This window comes from Aquila chrysaetos, chromosome 5 (genome assembly GCF_900496995.4).
Source record: "Aquila chrysaetos chrysaetos chromosome 5, bAquChr1.4, whole genome shotgun sequence".
In the NCBI taxonomy this organism is placed as follows: Eukaryota; Metazoa; Chordata; class Aves; order Accipitriformes; family Accipitridae; genus Aquila; species Aquila chrysaetos.
The window spans coordinates 38,115,613-38,135,505 of NC_044008.1; the positions used below are offsets into that span (position 1 = coordinate 38,115,613).

The 19,893-nt window shown below is 54.8% G+C and overlaps 1 protein-coding gene across 3 annotated transcripts in view; it reads right to left on the bottom strand.

Moving 5' to 3' along the window:
- Positions 1-19,893, bottom strand: part of ZNF609 (zinc finger protein 609) — a 75,065-nt gene that overhangs the window by 50,737 nt on the left and 4,435 nt on the right. For 2 of the 3 annotated variants that reach the window (XM_030014799.2, XM_030014801.2), the window contains exon 2: positions 8,701-9,565. In XM_030014799.2, the coding sequence (XP_029870659.1) occupies positions 8,701-9,447 (747 nt within the window). In that variant the 5' untranslated portion in view covers positions 9,448-9,565. The remainder of the gene's footprint in view (positions 1-8,700; positions 9,566-19,893) is intronic. The other variant, XM_030014800.2, reaches the window with a different exon arrangement.

Sequence of the window (19,893 nt, forward strand, 5' to 3'; positions counted from 1 at the left end):
CAGGGACAGGAATATCTCGAGCAGATGTTGTCACCAAATACAACATATCATCAGGCTGCTGGTAGCTTTAAATCATTTCAGAGCCCAGCGATTTCTTTCCAGCCCTGGGCTGCTCTCCCCAGCTCTCCGACTCCAGCTGCTGGCTCAACATCTACGAGACCTGGGGTGGCTTTCCTCTTGCAGCCCAGTAAGGACTCAAGCTCCAGGCGCTGATCACCACGAGGTAGGAATGTCACAAGGAGTCACTCCAAAAAGTCCATCGCAATCACTAGCTGCCTTTTTATTCACAGAGGTGGTGCCTGCCATCAGCTCTGAATATTTGGGCGCCCTTTGGTCCAACACACGCGAGGTTGCCTGCACGCAAGGACTCACAGGGAAGATGGTCTTCACAGCTCCAGCCCAAAGCATCCTCAAGAGCAGCGGCAGAGCAACGCGGCGCTGTGTTTGCACGGCAAACATCAGGAAAGCAGAGGCACAGAAGACGCCGTGCCTGCGGAAAACAGGGAAAAGGCAGCGAATCCCCAACAAGCCAGTCTTTAAAAGCAGAGGAAGGGAAAAGCAGGCAGCGCTTCGCTCCGCAGCCCTTTCCAGCAGCCTCCCCGGCTGCCGGGTGGAGGAGCAGCTTTGCTCATTAGCGGGTTATTCCTGGCACACTCCCCCTGCATCAGCTCCCCGGCAGGGCCGCGGGAGCAGCTCGCCGGGTTTTGAAGCCTTCGGGGTCGCGCGGCGCTCAAGATGCACGAATCTTCCTTTAAAGAAATCTCACTCAGGCAGATAAATGGTGCTGGGTAACTGGGGTCATTAGGCTAATAAGCAGCCACCACCAGCCTGGAAGCAAAGCAAAAAAGCACGAGAGTCTACCCCAGGCAGTTAGCCTCAAAATCTGACCCATCTCAAGCAGTTACCATCTCCATCGGAGAAATCGGGTCCATGAGTCAGCAGGATCAATCACCCGCCGGCCTTTTCATCAAAGTCTCTAATCAAAGCATCGGGGGAGTGCATTTGCAGCTTGCTCACGCCAAGGAAGCAGTGCATGGACCCCGTTGAGAAGGAGACGTCCCCCCTCTGTCAGCCTCCTCGTTAGCGCGTTGTCATTCTGCTCTCGCGCTTCGGGAACAGGGAGATGTTTTCTCCGCTTTCCCAGCGCGGCTCTGTTTTCTCCCGCTGTGTCCTTGATGGGGAGCCGCAGGTCCTGCTTCCCACTCTGACGGAGATGGGGCTGCGTTTCGGCACGACGATCTATTAAACGGGATACAGCAACGCCAATGAGTTGGGCATCAAAACTAACTCACCCCTTAACTAGTCCTTCCTAATGCTGCCAGCTGGGAAAGCAAACAGGGAGAGATGCAATTTTTCCTTTATAAAACCTTCAGAGGTGGGATCAGCTGAAACTCCCAGCCTGCTACATCTAGCGGTTATAAAAAAAAAAAAAAAAAAAAAACCAAACCACATATAAATAACCTCTCAGCAGGAGCCAAAACTCTAAGACTAACCCCATGGTTTTAAGTGAACGAGGCCAATTTCCTCCTTTGTAGCTCTTGACACATGTTGGCTGCGTGCCCCCTTCTTGCCTTGTTCCTAGAGCAGAAGGCTCCGGGCGGCGGGTCCGGGGACGATAAGGAAACGAGCGGTGTAATTCCCAAGGCCTCCCAACACAGCCCTGTCAGCAGCTCTGGAGGCGGCCGATTCCAGCGTGGCTGGAGAAAAGAAACCACGGCGAGAGGAGCAGGCAAGAGATGGCAGCTGCCTGCACCACCCCTGCCGATTCCTTGAGCTGCCGATGCCGCTCCGGCTGCCATTCCCCAGAAAGAGCCGAGCCCTACAGAGCGAGGGGTGGGAAACAGCGCTAGGATGGCAGGAAAACAGCTTCTGCCTGGGGTTTTCAGTAAGAGCGGGTCCCTACCCCAAGCACTGGGCTTCCCACGCACGCTAAAAATCCCTGGGGAAAACAAAGTACGGCGTTAATGCCAGCTCTGAAGGGATGGACAGAGCGAGCTTTGGAGGGGCTGTAAAGCAAAAATTGTTTTCACCAAAACACCTCCACTGGGAGTTTCTCCATCTAAACTCTGGCCCCAAAACAAGGAAATCCACGTCGGGCACTATCCATCACATCTGGGTCAAAATCACAAGCACGTCTTTGAAGCACGAGGCTGGGACCAGCCCACAACGCCCCGTCCTGGCTTTGCCCCACATCAAGCGACTCGGCTTCCCAGACCACCATCTCGAATGCAGAGAAGCCCTCTTCATCCTCACCTCGATGGGGATCTCGTGTCAGAGCAGCTCGGGTTTTGCCACAGCCTCGCGTCAAATGTCTTGATATTTGGGGTTTTGGTGCATTGGGTTCTTCTGCAAGCACAAAAGGTGCTCGGCACACAGAGGGCTCAAGCCCTCAGCACAGCAGCTCCCCGCTCCCACGCCGTTCCTCGGGGAGCTCCATGGTCAAACTACGCTTGAACCATTTTGTACTGGAGCAAGACACAAATAGTTGCTGGCGGAGGGTGAGATCAAGTCCTAAAAAGATGCACGGACAGCAGAGCCAGAAGCTCTGAGCAACGTGAATCAGCTGCACTGCTGTACTGCTGCCACCATCAGCTAACAAAGGAGAAGAGAACAAGCACTACGGGACAGCAAGAAGCTGGTGATGGCTGGGATACCACGACAGAATAGGCCACAGCAGAGCTGGAGCCCATTATACCCACCAGCAGGACAACGTAAAGCAGCAGCACAGGATTAGTGGCCACATCTCCACAGCCATGTGGCAAGGAGCTACCTCCACGATCAGGTTGGGATCAAGCCCGTGGTGGTCTCCAGGCTCTACACAGAGCACCACTCTCTCTTTGAGGTGCAAAGCTGGAAGCAAATGCAATATCCAACATACAGAAGTGTCCCTAAGAGAGTCTACAGCCATCTCCTGTTGGGCTTGGACCTAGCAGAGCTACTGCCTTCTAGGAAGATCTCAACTCTTCAAGCTGGAGTCATCCAAGCACCCCTTCACGCCAAACCTCACCACTCCATCCACCACCGAACCACATCCCTCCCACCAAAAATGGCTTAAAAAAAAAAAAAAAAAAAAAAGCAACCATGTTTTGATTCTAGGTAAAGAACTCCTGGGTGGGGGACACCTAGCACCTGGGGGGGTCATCCCACGTCCCAGACAGGCTGGGACAGTTACAGCTGTAGGAACAGCGCTGAAGACACCACGCAGGTCTGCCTCTATGGGTTTAGGGGACGAAGGTCTGCACAGATGACACCGAAGCCACGTTGCAAACTACCAGACAAGAGACAGCGGCAGCAGGCAGAGTCCAGGGATGTATTTTTGGGGAGTATTTCTGTTTTGGCAGCTGCCGCCAGCATGGCGTAGCCACCCCACTTCCTCCACTGCCATCTGACCTCCCAGCCACTGCTCAAGCACCACTTCCAACGCCACGCTGTCCTCCCACAGAACCAGAAGTGTATTTTCAGACCAGCGTTGGGGCTCGTCCACTGCAGCATCCCCCACCTTACAACGTCCCCTCACCATCAGGCCACCCATAGCAGGGGATCTCTGCTCGGAGCACACGCAAGGCGTAACCACGCTGTGCTCAGGGGGAAAAATCCAGGGCAAAAAACGCACCGGTGGCTTTTACCCCCTCTCTCGCAGAGCGACTTGACCAGATCCACCTTCCTTGCCGCCCAAAACCACAGCGCACGTGACCCAGAGAGGCTCTTCAGAAGAGCCGTGTCTCCAGCGGCTTCTGTTTGCCTTTCCCTTGTTTGCAGCAGCGTCGCATCTGGACGCTCGTCAGAAGAGGAGGGAAAAAAAAAAAAAAAAAAAAGAGAAAAAACCCGCCCTCCTCCTGCTGAACAACCTCTCAATCAAAACAAAGCCGGAGCGGCAGCCAAGAGCTGGGAGGCTCTTTTGTTTAATGCCTAACATCCTCGGCCGGGCCAGCCCGCCCCAGCACGCCAAGGAGCAGGGTGCAGGGGCGATGGCGCAGGCAGCAAGCCGGAGCCGAGAGCCGGCAAGCAAGCGCCCGCCGCCCCGGCGAACAGACCCCGGGGCCAGCTCGGCCGTACGAAAAGCGGGCGGCGGGGCAGGCGGCGAAAACAGGCTTTCCCAAGCCCAGCCAGCGCTGCTCCTCCGCGCACGGCCATTTTGCCGAGCACGGCTGCTCGCCGAGAGCAGCCGTTCCCTCCCAAACACCAGTGCCCCCCCCCCCCCCCAAACCCAGCCCCAGCTCAGCTCCGGCCATCCCCAACGACCCGCGGCTTGCTGCCCGCCAAGTCGGGGACAGACCTGGTTGCCGGTCCGCACGCTCCGGACGTGGGTGCGTCAGCGCAGGCTCACTTCTCTCCCTGCCATGAGCAGTATTAAGCTCCCGCTCCTGCACCCCCAGATATCTTTTGGGGCTCCAGCAGAACGGGCTGGTGCAAGGACCTGCCCAGGCACTGAAGCACAGCCCAAGGCAAACCTGTGCTCGGTGCTCAGCCCACCCCAGAGACCGCAGAAGGCCTCGTCAGGGTTGTTGCCAACGGGTTTCATCACGATCAGCCCCATCCCCGGGCTTGTGCCCAACGTACTGATGGCATCAGGTTCGAGGAGGGTATGTAACAAGCCAGGGCGTGCCAAAACAGGAGGCTGGATACGGCCAAGATGCACACCTAGAAAAGGGGCGTTTGGGATATTCGGTTCCTGAGGCTTCACCCCGGAAAGCAGCGACCAGAGGAGCCACGGGGTCACACCGGCAAAACGTGTCCCATCAAGCCCATGGGCCGTGTCCACCGGCTCCGTTGCTGCGATGTCAGACACAGGAGCAAGGGTGATCTCGCCTGTGGACACCGTGCCAGCTCACACACCTGCTGACATGAAAGCAAGTCTGAAAAAAAAAAAAAAAAAAAAAACCAAAGCAAAGCTCTTTCCTACACCCAGCAAGAACTGGAGGGCTGCAAAACCCTACAGTGAGATATTTAAAGAGCACAAAAGCAGAAGGAGGGGCAAACGGTGAGCTGACTGTGGCACTGAAGCAACTCGTCAAGGAAGAATACTCGCTACTGAAGTGCTCTTTAATCCAGCCAAGGAGATACAACAAAACCTCCTGGCTGGAGGCTGACTGCTCAACCTGCACGTACGCTGGGGGAGGTCATCTACCCTGGGCTGAAGCCAGTGGAGGGAGAGACGGTCTCTCTTTCTTCATCCCCAGACGGAGACCGGCCTCCCTGCCTGAAAGGGAAGCGGGAGCAGCACAGGGTTAAGCGGAGGACAAGCTGCCGGAGACCAAAGGTTGGGCTGAGTCACACTGTGGCCGTTCCTGTTTCGGTCTGAGCAAGTTTCTCGCTTCCCAGGCAGGGTTTGTCCCCAGGCCTGCGGGAACCCGTCGCCTTTGTCCCCCGATGCACTCCCTGGAGGAGCTGCCCTCCCACAGCCAGCACACACCTCTCCTCTTTACTTGTCCTTCGGAGTCCACACACCGTTTTTGGGGCATCTCTGCAGCTTTCAGGAGACGGGAAGAGCCCAACGCCACTGCCCACCGCCATCTCGTCCCCTCCATGCTCCTGCCTGCCCCAGCCATCAGCCCATCATTCGGCTCTTCCTCGAGAAATAAAACTGCTTTCCCACTCCTTGCCATGCAGACACCTTTATTCTCCTCGCCCACGGCTTTCCCGACCTGAAGAAAGCCATCTAGCTGCCCCCAGGAGGCTGACGAAACACAGCCCATGTTTCCTCCTGAGCACAAACCCAACACATTTTCCCGCAGATCCAGACCTTATATCACATCTCAAAACAGGGCTCAACCCTCCAGGCTGAGCCTTCTTTGATGTGGTTGTACCTGAATCTGGACAAGTAAAATGGCAGAATCATCCTCACAGGGTATCTGTACAGAGACGATAAAATGGTTCGGGTTGGAAGGGACCTTCAAGGATCATCTAGTCCAGTCCCCCTGCCATGGGCAGGGACATCTTTCACTACGTCAGGTTGCTCAAAGCCCCGTCCAACCTGGCCTTGAACACTTCCAACGACGGGGCATCCACAACTTCTCTGGGCAACCTCTTCCAGTGTCTCACCACCCTCATCATAAAACATTTCCTGCCTTATGGCCAATTTAAACCTACTCTCTTTCAGTTTAGAGCCATTGCCCTTTGTCCCGTCACTGCAGTCCCTCGTAAAAAGTCTCTATCTGTCTTATAAGCCCCCTTTATATATTGAAAGGCCACAATAAGGTCTCCCCGGAGCCTTCTCTTCTCCAGGCTGAACAACCCAACTCTCTCAGCCTTTCTCCACAGCAGAGGTGTTCCAGCCCTTGGACCATTTTCACGGCCCTCGGCCAGACCTGCTCTAACAGATCCATGTCCTTCTTGTGCTGCAGACCCCAGCACTGGGCGCAGTGCTCCACGGGGGTCTCATCAGAGCAAAGGGGGAGCATCACCTACCTCGACCTGCTGGCCACGCTTCTCTTTACGTGGCCCAGGATACGATCGGCTTTGCAGGCTGCAAAGGCACAGTGCCAGCTAATGTCCGATTTGTCACCTACCAGTACCCCTAGGTCTTTCTCCACAGGGCTGCTCTCAATCCATTCACCCCCCAGTCTGCACTGGTAGTGGGGATTGCCCTGACCCAGGTGCAGGACCCCACACTTGGCCTTGTTAAACTTCGTGAGGTTTGCATCGGCCCACTCCTCCAGCCTGTCCAGGTCCATGCTGTTTGGTCCCCGTCTCCATAATCCCCAACTCGCTTTGGCATTTCTACCTGCAGAGGGTTTCTGCAGCTGCATCAGTGAAAGAAACAAATCTTTAATAGTAAAAACACAGGAAAAGCCATGCAGGGTATGACCAAAGGTACAGTCGGCTCCCATGCTGGCTTTGACAACGGCCAGCAGCAGATGGCTATGAAAGAACATAACAGCCAAGCGCGTTGAGATATTTCCCAAACCACTTCCCAAGCTCCAGCCCCTCTTGGGCTTTTCCCAAGCCAAAAGACATTGCCCTGTACACCCCGCCCCGCGATGGGTTCCTCCTCCACAAACCCACCCAGGTGCCCCAGAGCATCGGCGGGCTTTGAGCATCCACAGCTTTTTGCAGCAGCATTCAAGTCCATCATGCAAAAGAGCATCTGCTCCTCTTCCCGGTTTCATTCGCTCTGGTTCTGCTGCCAGAAAGGACAAGGAAACAACACATCATCTCCACACCACTCCTTAGTTTTACAGGCTTCAGTCGCCTGCCCCAGGAGTCTTCCTCTCAAGCAGAGGAAGCACCAACCTACTTAGGAGCTCTTCTCCCAAAGCCATCCCACGGCCGACCATCCGCACCACCCTTCTCTCCATATATGCTCTATCTTTTTGCGAATGGAATAAAAAAAATCTCCCCAACATCTCACTGGTCTCAGCAACTCCCCCAAATCCACCGAGCGCTCCCCACCCATCCCCTCCCAGTGCCCAGCACCGCGATCCCCATGCCAAAGCAGAAATCCTTCCGGCAAGCCTCCGGCTGCAAACACGGCAACGCAAACCCCGATACCCCCCCAGCCATTCTCCCAACACCCCAGCACGTGTTGACGGCAATAGGGCTGAACCACCCTGAAGGCACACGCTCGCGATGCTCGCCCCACGCACGGTAGACGCGCGGCTTCACGGGCACGGACCGGCCACGCCACGCGTGCAGCCAGTGCGGCGGAGCTTCTGCTCCAAGCGCGAAGAACTCCAGGCGCTCAAAGTCTACCCCCATCCGCCTGCAGAAAACACATCAGCCGCTGCAATTACTAAGAAACAAGCTGACCGAGCTGCTGCTCCAGCGGCCGTATCCAGAAACGGCTGCGCAGCCACCCAGAGCCAAACGCCGCGCAGACAGACACACGGCCATTCGCCCCGCCAGCCGTGGGCCGCTGGTGGGGCTTTTTGTGCCCCCGGTGACCTGGAAGAGCAGCTTCACCAACTCAGCATCACTGCTGCGTGTTAGCGGAGGAGCGACATGCAAAAAAATCACCCACAGCAATGCGTCGGCCCGAGGCTGATCGTCACCACAAGTGGGACAAAGCCCACGTACCAACGGCAGACCAAGAAACGAGGCGGTAACTCCTGTCAACCCTGCACCTTGTGCTTGCCTGCGCGCCCACACAGATCCCACATTTACTAACACGTTAAGGTCTCCTTCTCTGCAAATGATGCAACCAGAAAGAAATAAATTCTTCTAGGAGCTGCCGGGAGCTTTGACACACAAGGTGAAGGCACCAGGAAGCAGAGCACGGCAGCCAACAGACTGCCCTGTCTTGTCGGGAGCTGGAGCGGGCACAGGACCAGGACATCACCTTCACCACCAGCCCAGGCTCCTCCTACAGAGCGACAGGAGTCGGAGAGGCTTGGACCCGCTCGGCACAGCCGCAGCGCCAAAGAAACCAAATCCCCAAGGGTATGGCAGGACGGTACCCTGACGCGCAGTGACTGCAGGTGATTTGCCGGGTGCACGGTTCCCAGAAGCCATGCATGGCTTGACCGGTGCCCTCCCATTGCCGCATCCAGACGCCGGCACATCACACGGCCAAACCATCTTCGCGCCAGAACCAGGAGGCACCAGCCATCCATCGGTGCTGGCCCCCAGAGATACAGGGCGCACGGTCCCGCTGTAAGCTCCCGCTTCCTCGTCACCCGCAGCGGCACGTCCCTTGCACAGGAGCGACCGCCAGAGCCGAGCGGCAATGCCACTCCACCCACACCACGACGCCTTTCTTACCTTCTCCGACTTCACCTTTTTCAGCTGCCGGCACTCACTTTCCCCATCCTCCAGCTCCGACTTAACTCCCAAGGGATTGAGCGCAGCTCCCGTGTCAATAGCTATACTCCCAAGCTGCTCCGCAGCAGCAGGCTCTGTCCCCTGGCCCCCATCGTACTGTCCCACCCTCACTGCCAGGGCCAGGGGCTGCAGCACGCTGGGCTCCTTCTCCGCCGCAGCCCCCGCACCCTCACTCCTTTCCTTCTTGCTTTTGGATGAGCCCCCCTCTTTCTCCTTCTTGGAGCCGGCCACGCTGCGAGACGCCTTGGCCGATTTCTCCGAGCCCTTCGGGGTGACGGCAGGCACTAAGTTGCCCGAGTTCGCGCCGTCCCCAGAGCGTCCTTGAGCCTCCTTCTTGCCACCAGCTCCCTCGCCGGGAGTGAACAAGGAGGTCCCCGGGGTTGGCTTGCCACTGTCCTTGCCACTCTTGCTCCTTTTCGACTTGGATTTGCCCTCCTTGCCCTGCGGGCCCGGCACTGGACTGACAAACTTGATGTTGTCTGGTAGGGTTGCCACCGCGTTGGGTGCCGGGAGCCCCACCTCTTTGGAGCCCGACATTTCCAATTTCTGCTGATCCTTCTCCAAATCAGCGTCCAGGTCAATGATGAGATTCCCTACGCCAATGTCCCACTCATCCCCGCTGTCGTACGTCTCAACCGGGTTCGCATCGATTCCTTTCCCTCCGGAAGCTCCGCTGCTCAAGGACATCTTAGAGTTAACGGCCCCTCACAGTTCAAGGCTCTTCCCTGCCTCCACGCCCTGGGGGTCACCTACGTCCTCGGGGGGCTTCCAGCTGTCGGGGTCTGCCCAGGTGACGGCATCGCTGCTGGAAGGGAGAGCAAAGAGAAGAGGGTTACACGCGAAGAGCCCCAGGCAGGCACATCTGCCTTCACTGGCAGCCACACATGCAGGCGGGAGAGGTCCTGGGCAGGGTGAAAGCCCCCAGCCTCCCAAATCCCCCAACGCACAGCGCGAGGCAGCATCCTCCTGCCGCCTCCCCCGGGCTGGGGGCTGCTCCTCAGCCATCCCCGCAGCAGCAGCCATCTGGCACCGGTACCTCGATCAATACCAGCCCCGGCAGGTCACAGATCTCGGCTCCAACGAGACATTATTCACACGTTTCCCCACTCGCCATTTCCCTCTGAATTATCGAGCGCTGCCCCTGGGAGGGAGGATTGATTCCTCTCCTGCCAATGCCACCCGGGGGGAGGGCTTCTCTCCATGCCAGCCTTGCTGTGAGCGACGAGAGCCACTCGCTGGGGAAGTCAAGTGCCTCAGTGGGAAATAAATCCCAAGCTTCAGAGCGTCTGTGACACTTGGGACACATCAGAGCGGTCGCCGAAGGCCAAATCGCAGCAGGAAGCACAGGGTTTCCATCCCGCACCTCCAGGCGGCACAACACGGCACCCAGCTTTAGGACGTTAAACCACCATCACCTCCAGTATGACGAGCCGCGTAACAGGCTTCAAGTGATGGGAAACCAAGACACAGTTGCACAGGTACCCGGTCGTAACTGGGAAGAGGGGGACCACCCCTACCTGCCCATGCCATGACTGACCCCAGCTAGCCCAAAATTTCTCCTCCCGGCTCCCCAGCCCCTCGCCCTCCCTGCTCTCAGACGCACTGTACGCTGCCCAGTCCCCAGAGGCAGCGACGGGGAGGGAGGAGGAAAATAAAAAAAAAGACACCCACGCGCAACCTGAAAAAGCGCCGGAGTAGCTCGCTGAGATTAGCTCGTGGCAATTACACTGACGAGACATAATTAACACATGAAACAGCTTCGTCCCCGCAGCCACCCGGCCAGCTACTTGGCCCCAGCCGCTCGCTCTCCAGATCTCTTAAGAAATCCTTGACCACCCATTTGGATGAAGCTCTTCTCCAGCAGCACTGTCCTCCCCTTCCCCGCTGAGCTCTGGGCCTGCTGGCTCCTGGTACTATTTACGAGCAACACTTCAAAAACAGGTGACTTAAAGAGAAATGAGAAGGGAAGAGGAAAAAAAAAAACAAAAAAAACCAAAAAAAACCAAAAAAACCAAAAAACAACAAACCCCACACATGCACAAATTTCTTCAAACCCCAGCAGGCAGGAGCCTGGAAAGCAGCTTCATGGTGCGTTTCCAGAGATGCAAACACTGTAAAAATGCCAGGGATTCTTTCATCAGACAGGCTGCCGCAGCCAGACCATTTTCCATCTGCTCCCCACAGCATCCTGTACAGCTCTGTACAGCTAATAATCCGCTCTCTGACAGGTCATTACGGAGATTTTTAACCCCAGGAGCCGGGGGCTAGCATGCAAGCTGGAAATGAAAAGCACTGACCTCTCATTTCAGCGGCAGAGAAAGTGCCAAATCAGGAGATCACTTTGTGCACCAGAGTCGCTAACGGCTTCCCAAAGCCGCCCTGCGTGTTTCTATCGCCGCTTCCTCCTCCTCCTCTTCCTCCTCCTGCCCCGGCACCCGATCCCCAGTCCCGAGCCGGGGCGTCCAGCCCGACCCCACCAACCTGCCTCTTCGGAGGCTCCCTCCGAACCAGCGACGGGGCCCGTGATCGGCAGCGACCATCTCATCTCTGCGCGGCACTGACCTCCCCGGCCGGCACGCGTTGCCACAGCCAGCTCCCTTTGTGCTGTGGATTCGCAGCAATTCCTTTGTCCGGATGGGCAAAGCCAGTAACAAGGTGGATGAACCAGATTTTTAGCTGGTAACAGCCCCTTCCCGGCCCAAAGTTGAGGCACAGCGTCCAGCCACAACCCTGCTGGACCAGGGCTCGGGGACACGGTGCTGCTGCGCAGGACCAACACACATGAGCTGCTGGGAGAGGATGGGGCTCAGCCTCCAACTCCAAGAGCTGCCCACCCAAGGTTGGAGCGTGCAAAGGGCCACGGTCAGCTCAGATCAGAGGGACAAACGGACAAGGATCTGGCCTCCCCGTCGCAGGAAGGCAACGGACAATACGCAGGGTCGTATCGTGACTGGCATAGCATCACCCGCTCCACGCAACACCTCCACGATGCCGGCTTGGCCAGCTCTCAGCTCACACCAGAAAAACTCTCCTTGCTGTTTTAAGTGTGCATATATACATGCACACACATATATACATAAATATTATTTATATATATGAAATAAGGAGAGCAGATGAGCAGGACTTCGGTCTGAAACTATGCAAACAGCAGCGGCGTTTGCCAATTCCTACCACAACAAAAGGAAGAAGGAGCCCAGAAGTCCGCTGGGTCCCCAGCGATTAGAGAGCCAGGAACAATCAAAGGGTTAGAAAACAAGAGGAGAAAAAACATTCACCCTACGGAGGAAGCGTCAAGGGAGCCCGAGCTCTGCTAATGCAGATGGAAGGGAACCGCAAACAGGACAGACAAGAACACGCTGGATTTGCAAGAGTGGAGGAAAGGCACGTCGTGCTGAGAGCGGGGCAGGGAGCTCAAGACCTGCCGTCGTGGGAAGAGGGACCTGGACAGGGATCAGCCCTTTCCAGCCCAGGGATGAAGGCTAGGACCCCGGTACGTGATCTGGGGGGGATCCCCTGAACGTTATCTATTGCACATGGCTCTAAAGCATTTCCTGCAGCTCAAAAACCCGCTCCCTGAAACTCCCATCCCAATTCCCCACTTCTCCAAAGAGCCACTCTGGCAGGATCAACCTCTGCAGCCAGAGGAGTGTTTTGGCTCTTTCTCCCAGGCAAGACCCCCACGGACCCCCGACCTGCCACACCGTCGCTATTTCAGGCCGACAGGAACCCTTGGCTACCGCAGCCCACCATCCAGAGAAGGAGGTCCCTTTCCCACCACCTGGCTTGCCCAAGCCGGAGAAGCACCAGGTGCTATCCAGATCCTCCCCACTCTCCTGCTGTGGGGAGTAATGCCGCCACAAATCATGGCATCTCAGAAAACAGACCGAGGAGATTGATTCAGCTATAAACGTGTCCTTCCCCTTACCTCCTGCCATCGCAGGATTGATCCCTGCGCAACATGAAAAGCATGTGCTCACTTGTTGGCCTGGAGACCTGCCAACAAAGCGTTTTAAGAGCAGTCCTGGAGCACAGATCCTACAAGGAGACAGCTTTCTGCTTGGGAATGCTGCACACACACAGCACCAGACATGAATAATTCAGCTCCATTAGGTGCCGAGACCTCTACAATCCACATCTACGGGCTGGGACGGAGCCAACCGTATTAAGAGACAAACCTGAAAGTTCACTTTCGGAGCTGCAAACACACCTAGAGAAAGCTATTCAAACAGAATAGCTCGCCTTCAAAAAGGGAGCGAGGAAACCACACGAGCCCCCAGGTCTTTGTGCTAAAACATGCGCAGGGTGCTCGGCAGCAAACCTGCCAGCCTGCGCCGCTTCGGCTTTCTCTGCCGGTTACCAGAGGCCAAGAAACCAAAGCGGGGAAGGACTGAACGCCCAAGGGCGCTGAGATGCCGGAGAAAGCTCTTCTCCTGGCAGCAACCAGCCCACACGTAGGGAGACTGTCTCATACCCATGTGCTCCAGCCTGCAGCGCTCCAGGATCAGCCTCTGGTGGCTTCCAGACATGACCGACTGCAATTTTCACCCTGATTAACTTTCAGGAATGCCCGCAAGAAGGAGCGGCAAAGGACGACGGCAGGGCGGCGGGAGGGGGCTGAATCTCCAGGACGCGGCGTTTCCTCCGGCGGGGCACAAGGCAGGGAGCAGAGGGGTTTCAGCGAGGCGCTCGCCCCAGCCGGGAGCGACCCCGGAGGGCGAACGGACCCCTCCGCTCCCTCCCACGGGGCAGGCAACGGCAGCGCCAGGAGCCGGGAGCGAGCATCCGTGGGAGACGCCGGGCCCCGGAGGGCTCCCCGCGAGCCCCCAGCCCCGCTCCGCCGAGGCAGCGGCACGAGGGGCCGCGGTGCCGAGGCCCTTCCTCCCGCCGCTGGCAGCCAGCCGACAGCTCTCCCCATACGCTGCCTCCGCACAAGATCCCTTTTTGTTTCCTTTTACGACTAAAGAAACTCGGGGACGGAGAGCGGGGGGGGGAAACATGCCTGCCTTTCCCGAGCTGCCGCGCTTGCTCCCCGCTCGGCTCCTACCACCGCATTTGTAATCCCCCAGCTGGGCTTGTTTGGGTTGGATTTTTGTTAAGTAACTCCCATGTCTTTTCTGCAGATTTCTTTTTAAGATGTTCCCCTCTCTCCCCGCCCCCTCTCTCTAGAGATGGGGGAGGAAAAAAAAAAAAAAAAAAAAAGAGAAAAAAAGAGAAATGCTGAACGCGAGCCAGCTGGCACGCACAAGAGGAGACGGAGAAATCTGCACAAAGGAGCTTCCTCACTCACTTGCTGCTTTCAGCTCAAGAAATCACGCAGGGGAGGAGGGTTTGCTCTCCCCATACATCAGTCAAGCCGTAGCAGACAAAGGAGATTTACCATGACACCCTCCAGAACTGCCACCCAAGGGGGGCAGGATCCCTCAATCGCCTTCGCTCGGCGGGAGTCCGAGCTGTTGCAAAACACACCAAAGCGCAGGGCTTCAAAACAAGCTGTTCAATGTGGAATTAAGCAAGATTTTGAATGGAAGAGCTGTGCTCCCGCCTCCTTGCTCGCACAAGGCGCTGGGAGAACTTCGGTGGCTCTCGGGGCTGAGCAGGACGGCACCGGCGAGCTGCCAGGAGGGAGAAGGCTAAACCCAATTTGAATAAAATGGAGCCACCCTTCTTTTTTAATATGGAGGTGCACCCCACCAAGACTACATCTTCCAGCATGCACTGCAGCCAGAGCACCCGGAGAGACGTCAAGAAACTTATGCCAGGACTCCAAGTTTCCGTAGGCTGAGCCTTGACACTGGAGATGAACCTGACACAGGGCAGTGCTCGAGTCATGAGTCATTTGTTGGCATTCTTGAGAAAAGCCTGAAATATTTCAGTCCAGGCATTACAAAAGCAGGACTGATGAGGTCACTGGAAGAGCCTGGAGATGGAGTAAGATGGGAGAGGTGAGCAAAGGTCTCTTTGATGTAGGGGTGGCCAAGCAATCACCCTACCGGGAGGAAAGCTCAGGAGATTTATCAGTTACATCACCCACCTGCTACCAAATACACACTCAAGCGTCATCTCCATGTTCATCATCAGTCAAAAGATGCAGCTCCAATCAAAATTCAACCTCACATCCATCCCCATCTGTTCATGACCTTAAAACACAACCTTTACAGCAACATTCAGCAAGACTACAGCACACAAAGAAGTCCAGAAAAACTGTAGACATAAGATAAGGGCACACGGTGCCGGATCTCAACCTGGCTGTGTTTGAAGAAAACACTTCACCAGATTAGCTAAAACTCGGAGTTTTCTTCTTATTGACACTTCTTTAACCTCGATACCAAACAGGCGTTGAGGAGAAACTCGATCTAGGGCTGAAAAACCCAACGTTCTTGAACATGGCTCAATGGCAAAGCCACCCTCGACAGATCCCCTCGCTTCCCTCAACTCCCAATCAGCCAAACGCCACTGATGTGCAATGCAGACAACAAGGGGGAAAACAAAAAGGAAGAAATGTTTCACGCCTTCCTTCATATCACGCAATGGGGAAAACTGGAACAAGTTCCTCTTTAATCCTCCCATCACTCTTGCAAGTGTCATCACCAAAGTCCCGATTTTTCATTTGTTTATGCCTCAAGAGCCCGCAGTTCTTCAGATTTACAATTATTTGATTTTGATGTCTCTCAACCCTTGCATTTTTTTCAAGCTACTTACCTCTGTACTGAATAAAACACAACTCGCATTTCCTCCAACAACACACAAGGAAGTCCAGAGCTTCATATTTCAAGAAAACTAATGGCAAGAGAAACATCATTCAAGTGCGTGCTCCTCAGCTCGAGCAGGAGGCACATCAATACCTACAGACCCACACGAAGGCACCAAACATCACTTCATTTCGTTCCCGTGAAGGACAGCAGGCAAACGTCACCTTCTTGGTACGTCCCCTTGCTCTTCACTGAATCGCACCGCTGGAGCCACTTCTCCAGTGGGAAGCTGAGCAAGCACCATCGTTACACACAAGCGTGAATGTATGTGTCAACACGACTCAAGTCATAGAACCGTAGAGCAGACCAGGTTGGAAGGGACCTTGAAAGGTCACCTGGTCCAACCTTTCGTGGGAAAGGGAGCCTAGATGAGATTATCTACCACCCTGTCCGGTCACATCTTGAAAACCTCCAGTGACGTGGACTCTACCATGTCCATGAGGAGGTTGTTTCAGTGAATGACTGTTCGTTCTCACCATAAAAAATTTCTTTCTTATGTTGAGATGAAACTTCTCCCAGTGCAACTTGTACCTATTACCCCTTGACTTCTCCACGTGACTCCTCGTGAAGAGAGACTCTTCGCCCTCCTTGTAGCTGCCCTTTAAAGTCCAGTGACTTGCCTGCATGCACAGCCCTCCTGCCGGGCAGGAGCCAGGTTTGCAGGAAAGGTCACAGCGGTGGGATAAAGCAGCAGCACGGACTAGAGAAGCATCAAGCACAGCTAGGGCAGACAAGAGCCGTGCCGGCCCTTCGTTACAACTCCGACACAGCGCTGTCCTGTGCAAGGCACGTCCCCTTCCCAAGCCTCTGCCGCAGAGATGAGCAGGTAGCAGCAGGGCTCAGGGTCGGCTGGACCATAGCCTGCTCATCCAAAAACACCGGCCTAGACTTCTTCCAGCAATCATAACCTTGCAGACTTCAAAACCTCCGACAGCTGAAAAAGGCCAAGAGCTTTCTCAGCAACCCCGGCACTCAGATCCACATGCATAAACATAAAGTGGTGCCCAGAGCTCTTAACACTCAGCTGCACTGGGAAAAAGAAATTGAAAAACCCACATGCACCAGAGAAAAAGCATTCGGTGGGTAAAATAACAGCGCCAGCTTCCTTCCTGCAAGCTCAGCTCTAGATCTATCCCAAATTACGGACGCCCAACAGGGATCTACCCCTCACCATTGCGTCTGCATGCTGGAAGACACCACCACGTAATTGCCATGCCCAGACCCGCAAGCGAGGGTTTAACCGTAACTAGAAGCACAGCCCCATCTTCACCCAAAACCTGCATCCCCCGCTCACCCCGCGATCCCCACGCGCCACCCTGCGCGACCGCAGGTGTCGCGGCGGCACCGGCACGCGGCACCGGCAGCGCCACGGGAGCGGAGAGGCATCACCGCAGGGTTTGGCTGTTGAAGGCTGACGCACGGACCGCTGGCGGCTACACAGTGGCAAAAGCAAAAAGCAACCCTATGAGCAATAACCGGCCAGGATTAACTCAGAAGCGCTTCAGATGAGTCTAAGCTAGACAAGCCGGCACGCTACGGCTCATCGGAGGCGCTGCCGGCAGCACCAGACACGGCCCCGGTGCCCTCCTACCACCACAAAGCCCATTCTTGTTGAACCCAGCCAGCCATGCCGCTGCTGGCTGTTGCCAAAACTAACATTAAACACTCAAAACGGGACATCTGAGCAAATCTCGTTGGCACCAAGCTCTGCATCGCGAAGCTTCCCATAGAGACAAACCTGGAGGTTGTTTGTCCCTCGAGCAGGGAGCTGGTTTCCACTGGGAAAGCGGAGCGGCTGTGCAGATTTAACACCTGTCTGGTTACACCCTTGCTAACCCCAACACAGAAGTGAACTGATTTACGAGTGGCTTAAAGATATCTGAATCTGTGGCCTGTCCTCATGTGCAACCTAGAAGGGGGTAGAGAGCACATAAAAATAACCAAAAAGGCTTACAAATTTCAGATAAAGCACCACGCAGGCTGGAAAACCGCCAGCAGCCTGAGAAAGTCAGCAGCGAGAGGAAGCAAGATGGATGTGACCAGGAAAGATCCCCAAAGCATCAGTCACGGAGATGGGAAGAAAGAAGAGCTGGCAAAGACCAAAGACAACCAATGGGCATAAATAACCGCTGGAGTAAGTGCCGGAAAAAAGGAGCTCGCCCTTTTCCCCCTGCTTGCCCAACGCCATCGGCAGGGTGGCAGAAAGGCACCCGCAGTTTTGGCAGTATCCCGAGCTCCTGGGCATTGGCAGGAGCAGAGCAGGCACCTCTGAACCAGCCGTTCGCACCCTTTCCTTACGGGGCTTTGGAGGCGGCGAGGCTCCTCGCCTCGCTCCCAGCCACCCTGGTATCCCTGCCATCCCCCAACCCCACGGTGGTCCCAGTCCCAAGCTGGGGCTTTCACGGTCGCAGCCGCACAGGTTTCCCACAGGGATCAGCCTCCACGGAGGTACAGCTGGAAAGGGAAACCACCGGCTGCGTTGGCAGATGCAGGGAGGGCTCCTGCGTCTCATCTCTGTCTTCTCCTTCCAAAGGAAGGGCACCGGAGTGATCCCAGCTGAGCGATGCCCAGTTGAGCGGCGTCTCCCAGCCACAGCCCTACCTCGACAGGAGAGGGGTATACAGCAGCGCAATTTGGAGAGGACGGACAGATACTTGCTTGCTCGCTCCCAGGGGAGGGAGAGCTTCTGGGCTTTATTTTTTCTTTTAGGAGAGGAGCACGCAGGCAGCCTTGGCTGTTTCCCAGGCTTCAGAAGAGGACGAACATCCCTCCACTGCTCCAAAAATGAAGGAGCCGCCACTTCACCTATTAATGCCTTTAATTCCCTTCATTCAATAACCAATTAGGGCACCTTGGCTACACGAGCTAAGGCTTCATTTGCAGCAGAGGACCGTACATGCGGCTGTAATCTCTCTTGCTGTCAAACCACCAGCCTGGGAACACTTTGGGAAAAACCAACCAGACTGCAAAGTAAAGGAGGAGGGAAGGCGTACACAGACAGGGACAAATGCAAGCAGAGCAAGTACCATGCCAAGAAATCCTTCTTTTTTTTTTTTTTTTTTTTTTTTTTTTTTCCCTGGGAGGGATAATAAATAGGTGTATTTCACAGATTAATAAAGCACATTTACAAAGCTATGATAAACATCAGAAAGTTGCTAATTCATGCTAATGACCCATTGCAAATTGCCGAATTTTGTGAATTAGCCAGCATGTAAAGGAATACAATAAAAAACAGCAAGAACCATGCATCAAAGTGTCCTTGGCTTATTTTGGTAGTCGTAGTTCACTTTTAGTTACTCGTGGCGATAGGTACAGAGGGAAGGTAGAGATTAGACTTGAAACCCCCAAAAAATAAACAGGAAATCTTCAGGACAAGAAACTTCACCATGGCACCAGCTACTAAATCTTTGGGGAAGGAGCAGTAATTCTCCTGGAGATTAGTAAGACTCTACCTCTTCAATTGAATTCATGGCTAAGTCATTACACACCTCATTTTCACTCCTTTAAAAGCTGCAAAGCAGACTCCTCCCGAGCCGCCCTTTCTCCCCTTGGAGAAGCACCGGGATAACTCCGAGCCAAATCTTTGGACTATCTTGAGCCAGGGACGCTCCATTTACTCAAAACCGCAAATGGGCTCAGCAAATTTATTAAAATCAAACTGCCTTGTTTTGTTATCAATAAATTGGCATAGCCACGCAAAAAGACAAGACATTGCACGTGACGTAGCACTGTACAAAGATACCATCCTTCTAGCCATCAAAAGAGTGGCCGAGCGGGCCCAGGAACAGCTCGGAGGGAAAATCCAATGCCACAAAACTTTTCTGTGTCCACAAAGCGGTCGGGGAAGGACAGGCATAAAGGGACAACGTTATCTTTCCTTTTTCTTTCTTTTCTTACTCCATAATCAAGGAAATGAATTGCAGAAGTTGAGCATTTAATGTTTAAATACAAAATACCAAGATTCTCCAGAAATTTTCCTTATTCATCCACAAAAATGCACTCGCATCCATTTACACCCTCTCTCTACGCACACACACACCCCTCACACAACATCTGAGCTGATGCTTAAGCAGCTACATCAGTAATTTTTGCACATGTGAAGGACACTCAGCTGCAGCAAAAGCAAAACAACCTCTTGGTTTCATCTCAAAACCTGATTTTTCACCAAAACCCAGAAGTGAAATAGGTGTCTCCTTTAAAGAAATTATATAAATTCAAACAAAGAAAGCACGCAAGCAACTAGAGTCACAGAGCAAGTTTCCCAGGCAGGCAGCCGTTCCCTATTTTCTTTACCGTAGGACTGTCAGAGCAAAACCTTACTCCTTTCTCTGAAACCACATCACACCGCAAGGCACTGAGCCTCGTTAGCAGGAAAGCGCATTTT